The 25,681-nt window shown below is 41.5% G+C and overlaps 1 protein-coding gene across 2 annotated transcripts in view; it reads right to left on the minus strand.

Moving 5' to 3' along the window:
- Positions 1-4,072: 4,072 nt before the first annotated feature.
- The window catches only part of ATG3 (autophagy related 3), a 31,583-nt gene continuing 9,974 nt past the window's right edge, over positions 4,073-25,681 (minus strand). The window contains exons 5-12 of one of the 2 annotated variants that reach the window (XM_084631124.1): positions 24,754-24,861; positions 21,943-21,992; positions 19,702-19,780; positions 19,128-19,162; positions 18,679-18,834; positions 17,757-17,884; positions 5,503-5,571; positions 4,073-4,323 (exon numbers count right to left, since the gene is read on the minus strand). In XM_084631124.1, the coding sequence (XP_084487250.1) occupies positions 4,242-4,323; positions 5,503-5,571; positions 17,757-17,884; positions 18,679-18,834; positions 19,128-19,162; positions 19,702-19,780; positions 21,943-21,992; positions 24,754-24,861 (707 nt within the window). In that variant the 3' untranslated portion in view covers positions 4,073-4,241. Of the gene's footprint in view, positions 4,324-5,453; positions 5,572-17,756; positions 17,885-18,678; positions 18,835-19,127; positions 19,163-19,701; positions 19,781-21,942; positions 21,993-24,753; positions 24,862-25,681 lie in introns of those variants that run through there. The other variant, XM_084631125.1, reaches the window with a different exon arrangement.

Genomic DNA, 25,681 nt, shown 5'->3' on the forward strand with positions numbered 1-25,681 from the left:
TGCAACGTGCGAACAAATTAGAATAGCAGCACTTTGCACTCACTTGGCCCAGGTGTAAAAGGGTCCACAAAGTACAGTGCAGTGTACAATTAGGCCCCAAAGCATTTATGTGCTCAAAATCTGTATAATTCCCCAAAAGAAAAGAAGTCATAGAAATCCACTACTGTGCTGTTCTGAGAGAGTAGCCAATGCCCTCATGCTCACATGCCAGGCCAGTCAATAAACAGCCTCTCAACTAGATGTCCCCTCTATGATGGAAAAGGTAGTAGTCATAAAGGGGGGGACGGCGGGGGGGGGGAAATAAAACCAGCACAGCAGTCAACATCCAGACTGTCAAAATCATACAAGGGATGAAGGGCAATTAAGGCAGCTTGTATTATCTGAGATACAGCCTTTTGTAAATTGGGGGCCGATTATCAAAAAATACGCTCTAGTTTTGCAACTTCATTTCAGACATACATACTAAATACGAGGTTTTGTGATCAAACTAACTTTTGCTCTTCTCATTCAATTTCACAAGCTAAGCCCAAGGGACTTGTATTCCTAGATAAAAAATTTGTGTGTTGGATTTTACTTACATAATTACTGGCAGACAGAACGTGTGTAGGTACAGCAGGGAATGACTGCCTTAGCATTCTGTTGGTCTAATGAGACATTTATAAGATAGATCTTTTCCTGTGGACTCTGTAAGGCTGTATGACTGAGAGCAAGGCGTTCGAGTCTCTACAGTCATTGATTAGATTAAGTTGCTTGTTGTGGACAGATCAACATAAAAAAAAAATTCATCCCAGGGCAGTAATATAAGGACAAAGTTAAGAACCCCCACTAAACTTCAGCCCTATATTTCTATATTTCCACCTGTCAAGGTTTTACATTTGCCTTCGGGGCTGAATTTCATCCTTTCCAAAAGCTTTTATTTAAACATAAATAAAAAAGTTACAAAAATATTTGCAATAGTTGAGTTACTGATATACTCTTACCATTGCCTGTGGCTAATGGAGATTTTTATTTGGGAATCTGTGTGTGTCTTTTTTCCCCTTAACGTTTTTGAAATGTTTGACATACATTAAAAACTAGTGTGCCATCCAGGGTAGGAAAGCTAGATGGTTTTAAGCATTCCAACTTCTGCAAGACAGCTTCCCTACTTCATTCCTGAATTCTTAGGATGAAATGCTGACTCTGCTGAAGTCAGTGACAACTCCAATTGACTTCAATGTAGTCAGGATTTCACCACTGGTCTCCCTCAGTTTTAGCTCTCTGTGGAGCAGATACAGAACTCAGTAGATGGGCAAGACACTGGAGGCCCAGTGCAGATGCTATTACAATCCACAGCAGCACCTATAGAATTTAAAACACATGCAGGGAGGCACACATACGAGAATAGGAATCAAGACATTTTGTAGAGCAGGAGGCAGATGTATGGACTTGGGAAAGACAGATATAGTCATGGTAGCTTCAAGATGAACCACAGACAAAGGGACCTCTTATAACTTGGCTTCTCTATAGCCTCTCTGAGATGGAGGCAGGAGGGAAGGACTGGAGCCTGTAGGAGTTCCTGAGATAGGATTCTCATAGGGGCATGGAAAGCTACCATTGAAGTGCCTGTGTTAGGATCTGCTGATGGCAGTAGCTCAGTTTCCTCTCTCTCTTCCATGCATGTATCCTAAAGGACATCTTCTACAAAGAGCAACAAAATAATTGTGTTGATGGAAGTCATTGACTAACTTCAGCATCACTGACAGGTTTCAGAGTAACAGCCGTGTTAGTCTGTATTCGCAAAAAGAAAAGGAGTACTTGTGGCACCTTAGAGACTAACCAATTTATTTGAGCATGAGCTTTCGTGAGCTACAGCTCACTTCATCAGATGCATGCCGTGGAAACTGCAGCAGACTTTATATATACACAAAGAAAAAAAAAATTCTCTGTGTATATATAAAGCCTGCTGCAGTTTCCACGGCATGCATCTGATGAAGTGAGCTGTAGCTCACGAAAGCTCATGCTCAAATAAATTGGTTAGTCTCTAAGGTGCCACAAGTACTCCTTTTCTTTCAGGATCACTGTTTCTCAACTTTTCTGCTGGCATCAAACTACATGTTCCTCCTATATACCTGTGAAAATTCTGTTGCTGGTGGTGTAGATTCTGCCACTTACATCCAGGGCCAGAAGAATTGCAGCAAGGGAGATTTAGGTTGGACATTAGGAAAAACTTCCTTACTGTCAGGGTGGTTAAGCATTAGCATAAATTGCCTATGGAAGTTGTGGAATCTCCATCATTGGAGATTTTTAAGAGCAGATTAGACAAACATGTCAGGAATGGTCTAGCTAATACTTAGTCCTGCCATGAGTGTAGAGGACTGGACTAGATGACCTCTCGAGGTCCATTCCAGTCCTCTGATTACAGAGACTGGGGAGGTATAGCTCAGTGGTTTGAGCATTGGCCTGCTAAACCCAAGGTTGTGAGTTCAACATGGGGGGGGACATTTAGGGGGTTCTGGGGCAAAATTAGGGATTGGTCCTGCTTTGAGCAGGGGGTTGGACTAGATGACCTCCTGAGGTCCCCCCTTCCAACCCTGATATTCTATGAATGGGATTGTTGTCAGCCTCTAGTGTACCTGGGTGGAGGTGCAGGTGAAGATTTTGCTGCCACCTAACTCCCCATTGCAGGCTGCTGAAGATCATCATTTTCCCTGCAGAGGAAGGCATTAAAGATTCTGCCACTGCAGAAAGACAGTAGCATCAACAGCTGGCTGCCTCTAGGGTATCACCCTACTAAGACAAGGCTACTAGTGCACAGATGACAGCTGTTTCTTTTTCTTTCCAAATGTAGCAGCAGGGTCTTTCCAGGAATCTTCTCAGAAATGCTTCCGGGGAGTTCTCCTCTCAGGGAACTCTAGTGCCTGAGGGAAGGTGACAGGTTAAGTAGTAGGGATGGAGGAATTTTGAATTATACTTAAGTGACAAATATTTGAAGAGGGTAAAGGAGGACTGAAAAGACCAGAAAGAGCAAAAGAATTCAGAATGGTAGTGGTTGAAGAGGCTAGAGACTACAGCATTGGACAAGTTTAGCTTCGGTCTGCCAGAGGGTATCTACTAACTGAACTTCCCTCAAGTTAATGTTTTCCACAGTTATGTGAAATTATTTAATCTGGAACAGCTATGTATAATCAAGTATCACAACTAGGGGTATCTCAGGCACATAGTATTGTTTCAACGTTTGGGTGAGTACATGAGTACTCACGGGTGAATTCAACAGTTGTTGGGCTCAGCTTCATGTAGTTGAAACTTTGAACATCGCCTCCCATAAGCAGTTTGGAATGAAACAAGTATTTGAATCCATGGAAAGAACAGAAAAGGAACACAAGCACAGCCAGGGCAAATTCACGTACAAATACTGGTGGAAGTTTATGGACTACTGGTGGGCACAACTATTAACTACTAACCCAATCCACTAGGGGATAGAGAACCACATTAAAAGCCAGTTAACATTTTGAAATATTAGCGTGGAAAAAGCTTTTTAAAACAAAAGCTTAAGGCACTGAGTGTATTCTTGTACCTTCAAGATTAATCTGGAGGCCAAGAGAAAATACACTGAGTTAGGAATGACAGTATGTACCTCCCAAATAGGCTTTCTTGCCCACCATCTCAACACTATGCTTTAACAATTCATATAAGCCATCTTTGCTGTTTCTAGGACTAGCTATTTTTGCTTGTGGCGCAGTACAAAGTTAAAACTTAGATATGATTATCACTTGTTTTCTCCTGCATCTTCTCAGAAAGGCACTTGAGCAAATCACCACAAGTTTCCCCATGTAGTTCTGGGATAGCCATCAATTATACAAAAAACATCTGAACTGGAAGTTACTTGAAAAATAAAAAGCATTTTTATTACTGAAGCCAAAAGAATCAAGCTTAGGCTAATATTGGAAAGCAAAGTTTTAACCTTTGATATGAAAGAGCTACTAGCTGTAAGTAAAAAAAAAAGATGCTTAAAGACTAACTAAGATTAATATGTGAAAATAAAAACCTATACTGCGAGTATAGGAATGAAAAATGGTTTATTTTACACATAGATCTTTATTAAAAAGTACGGCTGGTAGTGGAACTTTTTATTTTGATGCATAAACTTGATAAAAGTTGGATGTTACAGAAACTGTGTACAATGCGGAACAAAAGTCACATGTATAGGGTTTTTTGTAAAAAAATCAGAACCAGTAATTAGCATAGACATCTGTGATTTCTAGTTACATTGTAAAGTGCCTTGTGTAGTCATATTCTATAGTTGGAATGACCGCTTGTACAAATTTCAAGAAAATAAGAAGATACCTGAGTCTCTAGTTAAGGTAAACATGGAGTAAAAGAGTAATTACATGCTTACTTTATATCCAAGAAAACTAGGTAAAATCATGCCTTTTGTAAGTGGCCTGAATCTTATTAGTATTTCATTAGGTAGGAAAAGTATAGCTTAGAAAGTCCAAAGGGGGACAAGAAAATAATACACTAATATAGTGAAGAATGGCACTTCTCAAAACTTATGATTTGAATGATCAGGTATTATTTCAAGTTTAATAAATTCACTTATTTTAAAAAAAAAAACTTTACCCTGCTAACACTAAGCCAGTTTTGTATGAAATACTTTGTGTTTACATTGAATTGCTTTCTATGGGTTACCTTCCAGTTTAACTTGCTTTAGACATATGTTACACCACATAATCTGTCCCATCCACAGGTAGCAGATATGAAGCAGACTCTACAGTTTGTGTCCATCTTGAACTGTAATAGAATGACAGAGCCACATGAAGGGTTAAAACCCCACACTATTAGTTTAGTTATCAGCCTAACTAGCTGTAATCTATACTGGTACAACTTTCTTCTTTATTCAAGGCATAAGACTAGCTGGTATGAAAGCTGCTGCTGGTGGTTCAGGGCTTTCAGCTGCACCACAGCCACCCCTTCCCTTCTTGCTTTAGAACAGGAAAGCCATTTGAAGGATTCATTTAAAGGGACACTGGTACAGTACCCTGAAAGTGACATTTCTGTCTGAAAGTGATGTACTAATATACTAATTGTGTAATCATTGTACCTACTGTTATTACAAGTCTCACTTAAGATCCCTCATCTCACTGAGAGATCAGAGAAAGTACTGTTTGTACAAATGCAACTGACCAACAGAAGTGTGAAAGTGACTAGCTATAACATGAATTATTTTCACTGTTCTGTTGGTCAGTTGCATTTATTTTAGAATTAGCATGAGATCACTCATGAACTTTGCTGGGGGAAACTCAGTCAGCACATGCATACTACTTCCCAGTTCCTGCACGTAAGAAAAAAAATGGCAATTTGGTGTGCCTTAGATGTTATTGCTAATCTAAAAGTGACTTCAGGAGTAGTAAGCCTCCCAAATTACCTGCAAAATAAAGTTTTAGGAATGGACAGAGGATGGATTAGACCTTTATTAGATAACACACTCTTCAGAGGTCTCCTGACATTCCACGGAAAGGATACATATGAACTCCAAGTTCTCCCCCACCTTCTGCAACTGTTTCAATTATTTTCTTCATCACTTCTGCATGCCTGAAAGTAGAGTGGAACTCTTAGAGATATCATGCCAAGACAGCTCAGTCTTCCATAACTCAATAAAATTAGATTACTTGTGCAGATTAATAGCCTTAAGTAGTATGACTGGATGGCTACAGAAAGTGGTATTTGGATAGGGAATTTTTTTAACGTTTAGCTTACTGGCGTAAAACCAACTCCAAACCATGACACTTATTACCAACTAATGGCTGTTTGGTTAGGCTTCTGAAAGACCAGGGCATACTTAGTCCACATCAGAAAACACCCTGAAGAACATTATCCTTGTGGGTAAGTTTCATGCTTCACCCTGGACATGACTGCACTGTGTCAGAGAAGAAGTACATTATTGTGGAAGTGTGGAATAAACTGGAGTTAACTCATCTGGGGGTAGGTTGCTTCCATCACTAAAACACTGTTTTAAAAAGGTTAGGTGCTAGGAAAGCAGACCAGTGCATGACAGTTTTCACAGACCAGATAAAAGCCACAAGATGCCCTCCATACTGTTAAGTCTCATACTTTACTGTTTAGTATTGCAGTGGCAATTTTCAAGGTAGTTATGGCTGAGATTCTTATTCCAGATTATGCACAACAAAACTTTAAAATTAAATCGTACTAACAGAATACATTTCAAAGTTCGTGATTTTCATTTTCAAAACAAGTTTAAAACTCAGATCTTGCTTTTACTTACCTGCCATATCAGAGTTAGAAAGTTCCAGTTTCTTGCAATAGTTGTGTCAACACCTTAAACTGCAGCAAAATCTTATTTTGTTTTGGGGGGGGGGTTAAATTACATTTAAACCCTTCCACAAATGTCAGTTTAAATTCACTGTCCCATTAATCAAGTCATTTTACTAGGTGTTAACATAAATCTGACCATGGAGCACTGTGGCCAGAATGAGATTAAAATCAGATGCACTAATTATTTATATTTGTATTTTCATCAAGCACCTTTCATACATGGTACTTTGTAAACTACAAAGCAAGCACTTCACCCAGCACTGAAATGGGCTGCAGAGAGACAAGAGCAATTACAATATGTTTAGGGCCCTTTGTTTTCAGTTTTTATTTTATTTAATTTTTTCCAGGAATTTATCCGCCTTTATTAGTACAATAAAAACAGGCGAAAAAAAGATGGAAAAAAATTTTCTGGGTAAATATTGGGTTATTTTGGTGGATGGAAGGAAATGGGAAAAATATTCAATAGATTAATGCTTCAATGAATGGAATTCAAATGTGGTTTGCTGCAGAACTCAAAACACAGTGACACCTCTGAGTTTAAGGAAACAATATATCTCTAATCCCAATAAAACTTTTCATTTGAATACACAGCTTACTGTTGGAGATTTAGAACTATTAGCCTATAAATATTTACATTTAATAATTGTGCCACGCTGTTTGCAGTGCATATAGTCAACTTCATCTCTCTTTTTTTTTTAAATACTTTCAAATACTTCCTTTGTTCTGAAACGTATTCAGATACAGATTTTTGTTTTCTTTCCATTGTAGCGTCTCAGATCTTGAAAATGTTATCTGCCAACAGCTTGAAATGTGTACATGGTGGGCGTGAGATTCATAAGTAGGTTCACATGTGTACACGCTTCAGAGCTTGTATGTGTGTGCGCATCTTCTAGACTAATACATAGCCTTACTTCAACAGACCGCTTTGCATATACACAGACTAGTGTATTAACGTAACACATAAACATCATGTATTTATTATTTTCCTAATAAAACAAGTTTTTATATATTTGAATAACAAAAGTAGGGTGAAAAAAGTCAGAAACCCCCCCCCCCCATAATGCTGTTTGCAAAACCTGGGATTTTTTGGGGGGGAATTAGTTTAAATTGAAAATGAAGGGGCTTAAATATGTTGCACAATCATAAGGGAGGAGAAAGTGAACATTTCTACCTAATGACACTGGGGTAAAACTCCCCTCTTTAAGAATAGCTATAGGACCTTTAATATGTCCATGCAGACCAGAACCTCAGTTAAAGGTTTTGTCAATGCTCCCTGACTGGATCCAAAACTTGTGCTTCCAGATCTGATGCTCAAAACACTAAGAAATATTTTGGCCACCAGCAATTCTAAATTTCACATACACCATCTGCCATGCAAGCCAAGTTATGTAATTTGACAATCAGTAACTCTGTTCTTTGCTTCTGTAAGCTATCACCACTGTTTTTCGTTTATCTCAAATATGGGCCCAGATGTACTCACTTATTGGCATTCTAAACATTGGAAATGTTTCTCTTTTACTGTGTTTGGCACTTTAAGCCACCATGTTTTGACACACATCTGGAGAAACTACATCAGTAGCTGCATATAGAGCTGCTCCTGCCAATGCATCAGAACTTTTCACAACCAGTTACAGTTTCAAAGTAAAGATGATTGACATGTTCCCAATATAACATTTGTAGACATGGTAGGGCAGGGAGCAGTAGCGAGAAAAGGTACAGAGTGGGAAGAAGAGAGGACTGAGCAGAGAATAGTTCTCAGGCAGAATTGTAGGGGAGAAAAGGAGGCAGCAAGAATGACAAAGGAGGTGCTGCACATGAAGATTGCTTTAGATATGCTTTTAGTTTAGGCTTTTGTACTCAACCTTAATTTGTGAAAAATCCAGAGGATATGAAGACAAGCCAAAGGAAGACCACAAAGAAATTAACAGGATTTTTTTTTAAATGGTCATCTCAAACTGACTGCTATTTAGGGGAAGCTTACAGAATTTAATGAAAGGGCTCAGACACCATTATATAAATACTTAAGTAGATGGCTATTAATTTGCATTCAGTCACAACTCTGTTAGGTCAAAGTCTAGCCATCTTGCTCATGTGATTCTGAGAATGCAAATAAGTGGTTGCCACATTATTAAAATGGATATTGTGAAGTGGAATGAGTCAAAGAGAAGAAGTGGTGTTGGGCAATATCAGAGGACTCTCTCTCACAAGCTATACTACTTATCCTTACATGCACTTGCTGGGCAATCATAGCCAATTAATATTTTATTAGTCCCACTTCAATACTACTGCAGAGTGGATTGACAAAAATTTACACAGCAAGTGCTTTTTATATATATTTCAGGACCAGTCAAGCTGTTCACCTCTCTGAATTCTCCGATGTCAGTTCAGCCATGCTAAGGCTGTTTCATTCTAGTTCAGAGAGTAAAGAAGTTCATTCCATGGCCATTGAATACTTCATCTCAAGACATCAGAACAATGCTGCAGCTTGGTAGAAGACTTCTTACAATAGCACTGCAATTTTTCATTATACAATCTAGCCATAAAATGCTGCCATTGTGTTCCTTAGAGTGCAAAACCTGACAAATTTCAATAATTTGCAGTCCCACAGGAGCCCACATATTCGTGTCGCCCTTGCATCCCTACAGTTTTACAAAAATATGCACAAGCGCTTATGGAAGCGGAACTAAGATTGGAAAGATCTGAAGTGTTTTATTTGAGCACTTCATTTTTAAAGGGAAGCAAAGATCTTATAACTTCAATATCAGCCACAAGCCTCCTCCCTTTAAAGTAGAGAAGGAAGAGATAGTAGTCCTACAGTCTGTACTAGACTAAGCCAGACATTCTAGGCTCAACAGTCCCTCACAATTTTAAAGTGAAATGTACAAAAAGTAGTCCTGGGATATGCTTTTGCGTGTGTGATAAAGGATGGCTATCTGGACTCATAAGAGAGTTCTGAGGAACAGCTGGGAAACTGGGTCTTTGCTGGACATTATCCTGTATCAAACCACACTGTATGGACTTCAAGGAGAATGAAAAGAAAAGTGAGGCAGCCATGTGAAAACGGCAATCTGAAGAACTGCAACCTAGAAGGGTCCTGAAGGCCTTGTTTAATCTAGAGTTTAGTCCTTTTGTAATTAGAGTTAAATGTTTGCCAGTTAACTTGAGCTAGCTAGATACTCCACCAATGCTTATTTCACTACAAACATTTGATCCACCCTGTAGCCTAGATTGGACCAAAGACATTTGTGTCCTAGAACAAATGTTTGCAAATGACAATCTACACATGTTGCAATCATATTAGTGGTCTTAAAATAATTAAGAGTCAATTAACTAGTTACAATAGGGCTAAGAACTTTAATCCAGATAATGTCAAACATTGCTACTCCTACCAAAGACGATGACAGCCATGCATTGGGCTTCTTTCAGTCCCACAGGCTTCAACAAACGGAACAGCCATCAAAATAAGCTTCCTAACACAGAGGCCTCAGTAAGAAGATCTCTCACTGAGAATTTGTTCTCCCAATTCTGAGGACCCTCTTCCTACCAGTGTAGGAGACCAAATGAACTCCTAGGAAAATCTTTCATACTTCTGTGCGCCTTGAACATATTGTGTTAAGTGACTAACTTAAGGACTCAAGTTTGAAAACGCTGGCCTGATGGTTTAGTTACGCCTTATGAATTTTGTAATTCATGTTCATTAAAAAAGGTTAAGTCTAAAGAAAAAAGCTTTCCAGGATGGAATGAAACAGGACAGTCTGGTCCAACAAAAGTGATTGGTCTCTTCGGCTTTCACCAACTTCAACAACAGGAAAGGAAGTTTTAATAACGGAGTAGGGAAAATTCAAAGATCCCCCATAATAAAGTGTGTCAATGTGGAACCTGTTTATGAAGGTGACTTCTGTAGTTGCTCAAACACAGTGAACTGAATGAGAACTAGTAGCAAAACCAGCATTACCTTTAACTGCAGCTTCCTGGACCTCCAACACCCAGCCATCTTGGAAAGCACTAAAGTTGCATACACTAGGTTGTCTCCCTCCTCTACTCCCACAACACACCTTATAATGAAAACTATAGAGTGAAACTGCTAAGCTTTAAGAAGTGCACCCTGGACACTGAAGGGCATAGGAGTGAATCCTTCAGTTGACAGTATAATATTGCAATTTTTTTGGTGAATACTTTAAAAAAAACCACCAAAAAATGCAGTTTCAGGTCAACAAACTATTTGTGAAATCACATCAAGTTCACATAATAGTTTTGAGCAAACAAATATCAAAATGTTTCAGAAAAGTCAAAAAGTCACATTTCATTTTGACCAGACTCGAGGATTTAATTTTAATTTGGGCACTGAAAGTAGATCTAGATCTACAAAATTGGGGGAGGGGGGGGGGGATGGATAGGGGGACAGGCAGGGCTGGTGATGCCCCCACTCCTTAAAACTCACTGGGATGTGGGATACCCAAATTCAATTCCCCACTTCTGCCTGATGTGGAGAAGGAATCTGAACTTGGGTCTCCCACATTGTAGGCGTGTCCTAGCCCCTGGGGCAAGGGATATTCTGGTAAGGGGCTCTCTCAATTTCTCCTCTTGAAGCTGTTCCGCTTTTTGTAAGTAAATTAAATTAATTATTGGAGCAGAGCCTTGAACTTGGGTCTTTGACATCCTAGATGCATGCCCTAATGAATCCATAGGCTACAGAGTCTCTTTCCCTGACTCAGTCACTGTTCATTGCCCAGTTCCTACTTCTACAAACTTGTGGATCTGCATTTATTATTGACAAATTGATTAAATGGCTGCCAATTGACTTCTTCTAACAGGAAATCAGTAAAAACCACTTTTACCCATAAAGCAATTGCTAAAACACAACTTGTGTGACAATCTGGATTACTTAAAATGTTCTGTTCAATGATTCAACAAGTGGTTAGCGTGCAGCTTGCCATGGTATCCCTTTTTCAGTTCCTCCTTTGAAACAAAATATGATGGTAATACATGCCACAAAAGAAGAACTGCTGAGTGAGCAGGCTGCCACAGTGTTGTGAGCCAACAGCTACTTTCCCAGTTGTCGTCAAGCATAGCCCTATGTACACCACATTGCACAACTTATGGGTGGGCAAGGAAGTGACGGAGGTAAGACAGGAAAGACTGGAATTCCTTTGTGAAGCAAAGATTAAAGCAGTACCCTTGGCTACTGTTTCTATCTGAAATATCTAGGAGCAGCTTGGAATCCAACAGGCCCTTTTAACTTCAAAAAGTAAGTGACTGAGTGGGCAATTCCCACTCATTAGAGAAGACACCTTTTACCCACTCTCCCTCCCCACTGCCCCAAACCAAGCAGTTCCACACCATCTAATTCATAGACTTTTAGGTCTGAATGGACCATCATGATCATCTATTCTGACCTCTTCCACATTGCAGGCCACAGAACCTCATCCACCCCTAACCTCTGGCTGAGTTACTGAAATCATCAAATGATGGTTTAAAGACTTCAAGTTACACAGAATCCACCATCAGAAAAATCAAACTGAATTGTAAATGGTTCTGAAGCCCAATCCAGCTGCCTGTCTCCCCTAGGTGCCTCTCACACACAGGCATGTGCCAGATGAGATGGCTGAGAACTGCATATTAAACAAGCAACAACTGCCAAGATCCCACTCTCTGGCTCTTTGAGAGAACAGTTATTTAATGAAAACCTGTATATGCCTCCCAGAGACTGTAGCTGCATTAGCACTATCAAAGGCAACTGGTCTATTTACCAGAATCAGCAGAAGTTAACTGTCCCATGTCCATAGCCAGAACCTATACTTACAAGACCTGTGCTATCTGTACCACACTCTGGCCTGAAGCCAGACTGACAGGACTCAAGGAAGCTCAATACGCTGGTTAATATTGGAGCAGTCTCACTACAATCTCAGCTTTCCCTCTTCAACACAACCATTCCCCACAACAGGAAGAGTAGCAACTGGAGAGACTATCAGCATCAAAAAACTGCTTCTTGAGCACAGGCTTGAGTGCTGACACTTTGCTCTGCTGGGGAAGGGTGTGGAGGGCGAAAGATGTGTGACAGTATCTACTGATAGTATTCTCCCATGAGAGATTTCAGAGTAGCAGCCGTGTTAGTCTGTATTCACAAAAAGAAGAGGAGTACTTGTGATACCTTAGAGATGAACAAATTTATTTGAGCATAAGCTTTTGTGAGCTACAGCTCACTTCATCGGATGCATTCAGATCCCACGAGAGATTATCCCAACCTCCCCCCCACACCCACCATCTCTAGAACCCTGTTGAGTGAGAGAAATTCAGCTAGAGAAGAATTTATGTGGTTTGCCAGCAGACTCATGCTGGTAGGTGCAGGAAGCCCAAACACCTCTCAGCAAGAAACTGAGCAACTGAGCAGACATGCTAGATTCAATACACTGTCCATGCCCCAGGTGGAACTTCTGGTTGGGACTTCAAGTGATACAAAGGAAGAGATGACAATTTTTAATTGCTATCATAGGCACAGCATAAGACATGAAAAAAGTCTTAATACAATCACCCCCATGATTTCTCCCCAATACTCTGATCACCTCCCTTTACATTTAAGCCATATCTACACTAAATGCTACAGCTGCACCACTGCAGTTAAGCTGCCGTAGCGCTTCAGTGTAGACATTATCTACGCTGACGGAAGGGAGTTGAGAGGTGGTAGCTAGGTCAATGGAAGAATTTTTCCGTCAACCTAGAGCATGTCTATACTGCAGCCTTAAGTTGATCTATGTTAGGGGATGGGGGGGTTGGATAGGAGGTGCGGTCCTGGGGGAGGGGTTAGGGGCAGTCAGGGGACAGGGGGGTGGTTGGATAGGTGTGGGAGTCCCAGGGGGCCTGTCAGGGGGCAGGTGGATGGGGCAGAAGTTCGGGGGGGGGGGGGAGAGGAGGGATCCTGGGAGGGGACGGTCAGGGAGACAAGGAGCGGGGTGGGAGGGGGGTTGGAAGTGTGAGGGGGCGGATAGAGGGCAGGGTCCAGGCTGGTTGGGGAGGCACAGCCTTCCCTACCCAGCCCTCCATAAAGTTCCGCAACCCTGATGTGGCCCTCAGGCCAAAAAGTTTGCCCACCCCTGCCGTAGTGCGTTCAGACAAAATTAGGTCGGGGTAAGGCAGCTTAGGTCAACTTGTGTAGCGTAGATCAGTTCCTACTGCTATCAACACGAGGACTTAGTTAAAGCAACCTAATTTTTTTTAAATTGTAGACCAGGCCTTACTCAACTGCAGTCATCAGAGTATGAAGATGACCTGTGAAAGTTGTATACATAGAGAGGTCAATTTAGCAGACACTTGACAGTCAATGGTTAGAGCATCTTACTACAGTATCAATAGCCAGTGGACCTCAGCTTGTATAGTACCTTCTCTATAACTGACCAATTTGGTTTGACCTCTAATGTCAGAGGGCAGCCCAACAACATAGGGCCTGTGGACCCAATAAGAGTAAAGGTAACGTTACACCTTGAAGTGTGCAATCCGCACCCTAATCACTACCATAGCGTGGGACCACATGTGTGAGAAGACAGAAGCCCCATGGGATAGACCCCCTTTGTTAACGTAAGTGTCCACATGGATGACTTTTACAGTTTGACTTCAGTGCCCATGACCCTCTCAGCAACTCTAAAACCAGGCTAGACAAAAACTCAAACTGTATGTCTCAGAACAGTAGCCATGTCTATTTTAAACCGATTCTGGGTCTTGGATATAGGGTTGTTGCACTCCAATTTAATCTTGGAATGAGACCCTATATTTAGGGTCAGATGCAACCAAGACACACACACAGGTTGGTAAGCATCAATAACTTCTCATCTACAACAGGGTGAAGAAATGACACTGACTTCATGGCTATGCCAGTTTTTGCAGTTTCATGACGGCTCCAGCAAGGTGAAAGTGTTTATTTTCTACAGAGAAGTTATTCAAATTTCAGACAAAAAGATCTATCAATCAATTTAACGAGCACAGCAATTCAGTGCAATGAAAGCCACCTGTAATTAGCGAGGCACAAGGCAAGAACCACAGGAAGGGATAGTGACAAGCCAGCATAGCAGCTACAGAAGCAATTTAAGCAGGTAGTGCTGTACTTAGTGGCAAAGGGGTAAGAGTCAGTCCTGTCAGTGCCAACTCTCCCCTCCCTGTATCCCCTAGTTGCAAAAACTGCAGAGGAGACACCCTCACCCCCGGGGGCAGGGTGGGGGACTAGGGCTCCTGCAGTGTCCCTCCTTACCTCACCTGTGTGGGTCTGGGGACACACTGCGAGGAAGAGCCAGCCAGAGACTGAAGCTGGCAGAGCAGCTGCAGAAGCATTGGTTGTTTGCTCCAACTTCCTCCTCCCTCCCAGGCCTGGTGTACACCAGTAGTTTTCAAACTGTGGGTCGCGACCCAGTCCTGGGTTGCGGAACGTACGGCACTGGGTTGCAGCGGCTCCAGTCAGCACTGCCAAACAGGCTGTTAAAAGTCCCGACAGCGGTGCTGCCCGGATAAGGCAGGCTAGTCCCTACCTGTTCTGATGCCACACTGCGCCCTGGAAGTGGCCAGCAGCAGGTCCAGCTCCTGGGCGGGGGGGCACAGGGCTCCATGTGCTGCCCTGCCCCAAGCACCGGCTCTGCACTCCCAGCTAATGGGAACTGGTGTGTGTGTGGGTGTACATGAGCGTGCCTGCAGGCAAGAGCCATGCAGAGCCACTTGTGCGCCTCCACCTAGGAACCGGACCTGCTGCTGGCTGCTTCCAGGGAGCAGCGTGGCTCGCAGTGCCAGGACAGGCAGCAAACCTGCCTTAGCACCCCTGCTGCGCCGCTGACTGGGAGCCGCCCAAGGTAAGCCCATGCCCCAATCCCCTGCCAAGCCCCACCTGCATCCCAAACCCCTCATCCCCAGCCCAGAGCCTGCACCCCCTCGCACACCCCAACCCCCTGCCCCAGCCTAGAGCCCCCCTCCACACCCTGAACCCCTCATTCCCAGCTCCACCCTGCAGCCCTCACCCCCAAACCCCAAATCTCTGCCCCAGCCCTGAGCCCCTCCCACACCCCAAACCCCTAGCTCCGTTGGGTTGCAGACATCAACAATTTTCTTCAACTAGGTCTCCAGAAAACAAAAAAAACAAAACAAAAACCACTGGTCCACAAACTTAGGCTGACGGAAGCCACCTTATGTCGACCTAATAATGTATGCATCTACCCTGCCAGGTCCCTTCCGTCAACCTGGCTGCCTCTTACGTCGACTTAATTACTCCAACCGTGCAAGACGCATAGCACTTAATTTGACATTGATGGGTTGACAAAGGCAGTGTAGACGCAGCGTTGTATAAGTCAACTCAACTGGCTTTCAGGAGGTGTCCCACAATGCTTCGCTGTGACCGCTCTGGTAATCATTTTCAAATCTGCTGCACAGTGGCCAGGTACACAGGAAGCATTTCCTGTTTGATCAGCATGGAGAGCTCGCCATCTCAGCAGATCATGGGGACTCAATGCCCAAAACAGGCTATAGCCTGGAGTACACAGGAGATGGTGGATCTTAATGATCTGCGGGAAGAAGAGTCTGTGCAGGCACAGCTCTGATCCAGTCGTAGAAATTTAGACATCTATGAGAAGATTGTGCAGGGAGTTGGGGAGAAGGACTAAACCAGGAACACGCAGCACAACTTCGACAGGTGTACCAGAAGACAAGGGAGGCTAATAGTCATTCTGGTTCTGCACCTCTGACATGCCACTTCTACAATGAGCTGCGTGCAATTCTCTGTGGCAACCCCACCACTACTCCCAAACACAGTGTGGGTACCTCTCAGGAGTCTGAGTCCAGGGCAGAAGTTGATTAAATGGCCCTGCACACTTGCATCACAACAGCTCCCACAGTGGATTTACCAACTCCAAATTGATTCCCTACTGACTGGTAGCCATTTGGCATTGTAAGCTTCCACAGAGCAGGTCTCATTTTAGTGTTGCTGTCTTTCAGGGCTGGGTAAAGCTCTTCACAAAGTTCCTGAAAAGTGGCCTTCTGAATTTGAAAATTCTACAGCCATTGTTTCTTATCCCATAACTGCACAACGATGCGATCCCACCACTCAGTGCTTGTTTTCCAAGACCAGAAATGGTGCTCCACCTTGTTCAGCTGTTAAGCAACTGCCCTCCTCTCCTAGATGCTTATGCTGTCCCCAACACAGCACTTCCCCAAGACCTCTCATCCCTGCTGCTGCTACCCCTAAACAGAGGCTTCTTCTGGCCACTTCCATTTTGTGGGCTTCCTCCAGGGCACTATTACTGCTACCACAAATGGCAAATTCCCAGCTATTTCTTTCTTGCCAAAGCGGGCTTCTGCAGAAACCTCTAATTAGCTTCACATGCCTCTTCTTCCCTTTTGCAGTTTCATGCCTCTTTTCCCCCCCTTCTTTTTTCACTTCCAAGTTAGCCCTATGCGTTCCGCCTCTCAGTCAGCCTGCCATGTACCTCTGCTTCCCCTACTTCACATTCATGTGTCCTAATCTGAGAGTTATATGGATCTTTAGTTTCAATAATGGGGAGGCTCAACCAAGTAGGTCCAAAGGGGGGGGGGGGAGGGATGAGGAGAAAAGATGTGCTTGCACCAAATCTACACAAAAAAAAAGAGTCGATTCAAAGATGAGTGATTAAATTGGACACTTTCAGGAAGTCACTTGAACTTGTACCTTAACGGACAACCATACAATTCAATAAAAGGCAGGACCTTAATTGAAAGCATGATCCTGCTGGGTAGACAGCCGACAACCTGTCCAAGTAGTTCAACAGCCGGTAGTTAGAAAATTGGGAGACTTAATAGCAGATCATTGTAACCCAAAAGAACCAACAGCACTGGGTTCTGAGGCAGCACCACAGCATGAATACAGGCAAAAATTTAGTTTCTTTACATGTAACAGTTTAAGCGTAGTTGTCTGCCACCTTCTGGAGTTGATGTGACAGTGCAATTGTGTGACTGACTTTTTACTGGATACACAAAAACAACCTGTAGTAGCTTTCAAAATACAGTAGGTTTTTGGTAAACAATTTACCTTCCCAAAAGATCATGCTAGAGTAGAATAAAAAAATTTTTTTTGCAGCAAGAGATCAAAACTAGAGTAGCCTGATTCTAGACTTTCTAGTAGAGGAGATTCATGGAGAATACAGTTTTGGATGCAACTACAGAACAGGCACAAAGGAAAAACCAAACCAATTCTCTTAATGCACATTTAGCACTGAGTACTGGGATGGCTGCTCAAACAATTGCTGACTTTTCTTCCCTCTGCAAAAGGGAACAGCTCATGCAGACAGACAGCTGTGGACAAGTGTGCAGGAAATGGAAATTTATGATTGATAGATCACCAAGGGATGGACAAAAGGCAATTTTAATTAGACAGAATGACCTTTTCACACACATATCCATAAGCTGGGCTTAATAAAGAAACATTGAAAGACTGAAGATACCTGCATGGATGAACTGAACACATAGGCGGTGGAGGAAGATGAGGATGATTTTCAATTGTTACTGTTTTTTTGACATGATCTTGACTAATATCTTCATACATGTAGTCTACCGTTAAAGGCTGCCGTTGCTGAAAAGAAAAGTGCAGCAGAAAAGAAATGTGTAGCAGGAAAAGTGTCTCACAATCTTTTCCTCCTACTCAGGAAGTAGGATAGCACTAAAGTAGCATTTTATAGGTATATACGCTATCTCTGCTTAAAGGACTCCAGAGTACTTTATAAACTAAACATAGCACTGAAATCAGAAGTGGCAAGCAATCATAGGGACAACAGGTGAGAAAGGGGATCCTAATGACAGGGCAAACCTCTATTCTTATGAAAAATGCTGCAGGATCCATAGGATCCACACAGAGCAGATAAAATACTGCACATTACTTTGTTTATAGTTCACTGGGAGCTGAACCTGTGGTTCCAGGGAATCTAGATATTTCTAGACTGAGGCTTATATCCCTAAGCCATCAAACTTACAAGATTCCATAGTCTTAAGTGGAAGAAAAATGCTTCCTTACTCAACGGTCCTGCTGCCTGTGTACACTTGGTTCTCACACCTTCTTGCTTTACTGACATCTACTGATTTTCATTCTTGTTACCCTTGGAAAACTAACCGCTCAGAGAACTAGAATCTTTTCTTTCATGTGCACCATTCACAACTGGTTACCAAGATCCAATTACAGGGCCATTCAAGGTGTGGGGAGCTTGCTTTTACTTATTCTCACAGGCCCAGTAAATCTTGGCTGAAGTCCTGGCTCTACACTGATCTAATTTCTTCCCTTAATAAATATATATTTAATCAAGTAGCAACAAATTGACCTCGCTACCTTAACTGATGAGTCTTAACACTGGGGAAAAAAAAATACTGCTATACCTCATCATATCCAAATAACCACAGTCTGGGAGTTTGGTAGTATTTGTCATAAGTGATGTAGAGGTCATAAGTTCTGGTCTGCAGGATGGTATCTTCCCCTCCGATATCAGCTTTAGCTTTGCTAGCTTCTGCTATTTTTCTTGTATCAAGAGTTGCCTGAGGATCCAGATTTAAGATAAAAGAATAGTCAATAACAGTAAGACAAATATTTAAGTAACAGTATGCCTCTATTCACCTTTGCCCCAAACATAAAAAGGCATCTGAAGACCATGGTAACTGACATATTGATCAGAGTACAATATTCATTTATAACAAAAATTGGTGCTTTTAAAAGTTGTAGTAAATGCATTAAAAAAAAGCCACATTAGCCATTTGACAGTGTTACCAGTTCAAGCACAAGGTAGAAAGGGTGTTAATGCTGTGAAGGAGGTAGAGAACAGTTCACTCACGTCATCTGTCTCCAATAGCCCACTCTCTTCATATTCTGAAAGGAAAGAAAGAATGTCTACAAGTTCATGCCAAGCTTGTAATTAGTCACTGGAAGCTTAAAAATGTGCAACCAAGAGTGCTTCCTTAAAATCAGCAAGCATCTAATATACATGTTTTATCCAAGTAGACTTCCTAATTTTCCAGTACCATTAAACTACACCAAGACTCTCCAATACTGTAAATCTGACATTGTCTACCATGTGGCTCGCTAGACACTAATTATGGAAGCCTCTAGGAAGTCAGGATTTTTCACTGGGTGGGTTTCAGAAACTGACGTTTGTGCACTAAACAGTCACACTGAGTTGCCATGCGAGACCTGTCTATTCCGCTGCCTACTAGCCTAATTTTCCAGTCACTGACACTTATGCATTCCAGTGGAGTTGTGGTGTAAAGCCAATGTGAAAGGAGAATCAGGTCCAACATGGACCTGTTAATAGGCATTACATGGAAACAAGCTGTAATGCTTTCCTAGAGAGTGCTGCCTGGTTATATGGCTGAAATAAAGTGCATCCTATCCAACTTAAAGGGAAATACCTTCCATGTCAGCTGCTTCCCCTTCATCTTCCTCATCATCTTCACAAGAGGCTGGATGTCCTGGTAGTTTTATACTGTCCTTTTAAGTTAAATTGAAAGCAAGTGAGAACAATGCTTTAAAGATACTTGGGTTCAAGAGATGCGATATGCAATTCATCTGCCTTGGAAAATCTATTTACAAACGAGTATTTTCCATTTATTCCTATGAAGCCAGTCAACATAAATAAGAAAACGGATATTCACATTAGTAGGTAAAAAGAACAGGAGTACTTGTGGCACCTTAGAGACTAACACATTTATTTCATTCTCAGGCATTTAAAGGTTTTTGGTACATTAAAAATCCACTGAAAGTTATGAGATTCTGTATTCTCTTGTTTCCAGATCAACTTTGTTCAGGCTCAAAGTCAGAGGATGACTTCTGTAACTATCCATGTTGTAAATTCTGCTCTGAAAATACATCTACTCCTATATCACCACCAAGATAGAGGCTCTGCTGTGAGAGCATAACTAACGAGCCTGCTGTTTCCAAAGGCAGAATAGAATCCAGTTTGCTCAGCGGCACCACACAGACTATACAACTAACTGTCAGCAAAGAGAAGTGTGACTTGAAGACATACGGAGCTGGTACATTGGGTAAGTCAATTTAAAGGAATCAAGTACAGTTATACTTAAAACTAAGTACCTGGTTTAAAGCCTGTCAGTACCATAGCAAAAGCCAGTTGTCCAATAATTCCACACTTGTTTTAAAGCCATGCAAGATTCTCAGCTTGTTTGAGACTTTGATCCATAGTCTGACAAGTTAGAGATCCAAGATTGGAAAAGAGATATTCTGGGTGTCAATGGCCAATATTCCTCCCTTTCCATATAAAACAGGTTCTAACATTGAAGGTTCTACACAAGCTTGCTAAGTGCATAATGGGATGGCATGTTTGCACTAAGTATCTAAGCTGTGAACTGCTTTGGGATACAGTACCTGTGTACGGAACACACTACATAAAAGCAAATCCTGTTCTAAGAATATTACACAGGAATGCAAAGATTTGCCATGTTGGATTGGGCCATTAGTCCATCAAACCAAGTATCCTGCAAAAAGCAGCTTTTTTTGCACTTATCTGATGAAGGCAAAACCCTTGCCACACAACGCATGTGTGGAGCCAGTTACACAATGCAATATGTACAGTGCAGATACTTTACATTCTGAAAGAATAGGTGACAAGCATGTCAAATGCTTCTTTTATTTCTGCTTGAAAAGCATGCATTTGCCTTGGGCCCTATAAACATAGTAAAAATATTGTCGTTCAAGACAATGTTGTTGGTCAGCTACAATAGGTCTGTAAGCACCATGAGGGACCACTGAATTAAAGTGATCTGTTGCAGTCCTTACCAATTCTTCCTCCCCCCCGCACTTCACACACCAGATTTATACTGCTTTTAGATTCAAAGAAGCCTTCCAATTGCAACTCAGAGGCACAGCTCAATTTTAGTCAGGTTCCTTTTAAAGAGGCATTTCTACAGATGCCTTTCACCCAATAATGCTTTTTAAACATATACATGTTATTGTTGGGAATGGAAAGGTTCATGCTATCTTCAGTGCCTCTTCCAACTGCTCTCAGCTTCCTCTGAGGCTGAAGTTTTCCAGATTTCATCTCAGCCCTATGATGATTTGAGAAGTATGGTGGCAGTTAATAAAAATGCACTAAAAAAGAATGAATTTAGCTACATTAGTGCCTCAGCAACTGGAGATAGAAGTCTGGCAGGACATATGACTTATCCAAATCAAGATGTACCTTCCCTAGACTACGTTAAGGCACCAGGATTTAAAAACTATATAAAACTTGTTGATTAAGCCCCATTTTACCATATAATAGGACTTTTTATTAAAATCTAACAATTTGTCAGCATTCTAATAGCTCTGCACATGCTCACCTCAAAGTTGAGTGAAATCAGTTTCTCGTTTATAGGTTTATGTGGAATATTAGTAAATGTGTATGTTGAACAGAAATACTCCAGATGAACAGTGTCTCATTCCATGATAGTGGGAGTGGATATACGCTTACATTGATATTATAATGTGTTACTAATTCAATTCATAGCTCACCTCACCTTCACATATTTCCTGGCCTCTGTACTGGTCTTTCATCTACAGAATTAGTTCACATGGCTGTTTAGGGACACTATCAGACATCTATTGTACTTTAACCTTCTAGTACAATAAGTCAATATTCACAAGCTAACAAATACCTTGCTCTCCAGTGTGATCTCCTTAACTGCTTCTGTCCCGCTTGCAATACCTGTTGATTGAACATCAACACTGAAAACAGTCAAAATTAGAAGAGCCTGTTGTCTTTGTTGCCAGGATGGTACAAATGGCTAAGAAAGGAGTATGTGATCCTTTCAATTATACTTTTATAAAATAACTTTAGAAACTGGAAGGACACAAGTTATTCAGTGCTGGACAAAGACTATCCCTCCCCCAAGCAGGCTTATATAGGCTGGTACAGACTAATCACACAGTGCAGGACTTATGAGGAGAGTTTTGGTGCAGAAACTCCTTAAGATTCCTGTATAAGTAATGAGTTGGGGGCAATAATTTAACTGATGACAGATAGCCCTTACCACTGCAAAAGATCTAGATAGAGTAAGAGTCACACTGCACTACTCATGAACACTACCTTACTCATAGTAACCTCAAGCACATGAAAGCAAGGTGCACTCCAAGAATAGTAATTTGAGTATGTGGCAAGAACTACTGTACATTCAAAGCATCCTGTCCACGTAGTAGCCTTGACTGGTTGAACATGCTTCCTTCTTAGCCAAATGTTATTTCTATAGTGCCATAAGTGTATAAAATAATTCAAATAAATACTGACATGTCCCTGTTCCAAGGAGCTTATATTTAAAAATTAATTTACACTAGAGAGCTTTGCACCATGTAAACACTTTCCTGTCACCTTAGAGCAGCTACTCTCAAGAGCTCTCCCATCGGCTTAATTACACCAGCCCTGCAAGTGGTGGTAGCTATGTTGGCGGAGAGATGCTCTCCTGCCAACATATGCTGACTTAGTTTAGTGCTGTCCACATCGGCATTTATGTCACTCAGGGGGCTGGCTAATTCACACCCCTGAGCAACATAACTTATGCTGACTTGAACTGTAGTATAGCTGTAGCCTCTGTCATTCAGAAAAAGGAACACCCAATGCATTGCCACTTCTCTTCAACCCATCCCACTTATCTTTCTATTCCTTCTTGTTTACTGCTGTTCTTCTCCACTGTCTTGTAATATTACATCACTCTGTTTCAATACAATTTCAGGTCCAGTTAACCAACTGAAGAGGATCTCAGATGACTTCCTCAAAGATACAATGCATTATCTTAGGAGAATACCCATGAATAGATACCATACCTTACCACTCAGGAAAGACACAGCCAACATACTAGCAACACAACACATCAGCGAAAGAACACTGTTTGGGAACAATCATTTCAACTGGCTGGTGTAGTCATTCCTACATATTGTTTCTCCTGCCAGCACTGAAGGTACTCTTAGCTCTATAATATCCTAGCACTGTCAGATATATGTGTGTTTTTTTTTTTTTTTTTTAAAACAGAACTGGTTCACCATATCAGTGAACCTCCCAAAAATCACTGGGAGTAACCAAACAAAAAACACAGAAATTTCTAGTGACAAAAATAAGAGTTAAAACATCAGCAAAAACAGATAAAGAAATTAACATCTCCTGGGGTATTCCAGTCACACTAAGGAGTTGTTTTTCTTAGGGCATGTCTTCACTAGCAACATTAAAGTGCTGCTGCAGCAACGCTTTAAAGTGGCTGTGTAATCGCAGCTCCCAGCGCTATAAAAAAAATACCCACCTCCACACGGGGAATAGCTACCAGCGTTGGGAGCACAGCTCCGAGCGCTGGTGCACTGTCAACACTGGCACTTTATAGTGCTGAAGCTTGCAGCGCTCAGGGGTGTGTGTTTCCACACCCTTGAGTGAGAAAGTTGCAGTGCTGTAAAGTGCCAGTGCAGACAAGCCCTTAGATATTTGTGAGGCTACAGAGATACTGAGAGATGTTGCATCACTTAAGGGGTGAAAATGCTTTGATACATAGAAACGAGGAGAAACACCTTCATCCTGGAATTTAAAGGTCAGCCTTCTCAGGCTGTGTTAAAACAATCATCTACTCTCAAAAGAAAAGCTGAAAGGAATATACTATGGAAGAGATTTTGCTAGGCACTTTGGAGTTAGATTGACTACACAGTAGAACCAGGTGAACAGTTATTTTTAGTTTTCCTCTCACGGTGACAAAGGCATCCACTTAACAGAGAAGTCTGTCTCTGACTAAAGCTTTCAGATTTATGTAAAGTACTAATCTCTGTAGACTGCCTGTCTACAAGACAATGAACCCTTCACACTCAATTTTTTGTATTTAACTACAGTTTCCTTTTATCATCCCAATTTATCTGAGAGCCCTTAGATATCAAGGAGACAGGTACCTTAGTAGAAACACTCAGCTGTTGGGACTAGAGATCAAAGGCTCATCTAAGGTGGGGTAATATCAGTTGCATCACTGCTTAACTGAGCTAGATTTAACTGTTGCACATCTCATACTTATACTCACTGACAAGGGAGGTCAGGATGCCATTATTCTTCTTCATATAAAGGTGAAGAGAATGGTGCTTTTATTTCTCTCAGTATCTCTTTAGTTACAAGTTTGGTCCCCTGCATGTTGGATATTTACCTTACCAAATACAGTAATATAAATCTCTATTGTGCTTCTCAAAGGACTTAAAGCTTTAAGCATCCACACTTCTGAGGTATTATCTCATTTCACAGACAGAAAGGTTAAGCAACTTACTAATGTCACACACACACAGTAAGGATGTGGCACAGTAAATAGGTATTTAACTGGGAATGTAACTCAGGTCTCAAACTAGCTATTCAGACACATCACATGAGAGTTAATAGACATTTCAAAATTAAAATTAAGTGTCAAGGTCTTTAATATTAGTTAGCAGTGGAAAGTTAAAAACAAGAGTATCAATACCTGCATTGTGAAATGTGTCTACCCATCCCCCATCACCATCATCTTCTTCTATAATTGCTTCCAGTTCATCTGAATACTCCATCTGTTTACACCGCTTGTAGCATGGCACTGTAAAGATCAGCAAACTCTTACAAGTAATAGGATAATTGCAATCAGATACTAGACAGAGCTGAGAAATTCATGCTGCAAAGCATTCTGCAGTGAATAAGCTTCCCCCAGCCCCTATTTGCTCTCTGTGGTACAAGGTTAGGGGGTTTTTGTTTTGTTTTTTTAATAGGTTAAAGATACAAATTTAGACAAAATATCTTTACATTATACAACTTCAGTACATTTAGATTAATATTTTAGGATATCCAACCTTAATTATTCACATGAATTTAGTGCAGGGGAAAGCAAGACGATACTTGGACTCCAGTTAAAGAACTGGTACATTCCAGGCAGTGGTCACACAAGCATCTTACATTTTTCTGCTTCCTGTCATTGTGCTTCAACCCTGACCTGTGAGGGTCAGAAGGGAGTTTGAGTCTCCAGATTTTCTGAGACTGCCAACTATTTGGTGGTATCTGGGAACTACCTATCCATTTGTTTCAGGCATGTCACTGAACAGCTTTTAGTCAGTGCAGATCTTGGCTGAATTTGAACATGCAACTTTTACTGGTTATCTGCTGGTCAGACTTCCACTTAAAATTCATCAGTCATGTAAGTGACAGATCAGTTTGTCACCTGAGAAACTGCTGTTAACAGTAACATGGTTATTTAACAAGGTTAGTTTACTGTGGATCATATACATATGCAAATGTTCAAGTCGTGCTTTCTAAAATGAGGCTGTGTCTACACTAGCATTTTTATTGGCAAACCTTGTGTCAGCCGGGGGGGGGGGGGGGAGAGACACACTCACATACCCCAACCAACATAAGTTGCACCAAAA

The sequence above is a fragment of the Lepidochelys olivacea genome, assembly GCF_965140295.1.
Source record: "Lepidochelys olivacea isolate rLepOli2 genome assembly, chromosome: 1".
Lineage (NCBI taxonomy): Eukaryota > Metazoa > Chordata > Testudines > Cheloniidae > Lepidochelys > Lepidochelys olivacea.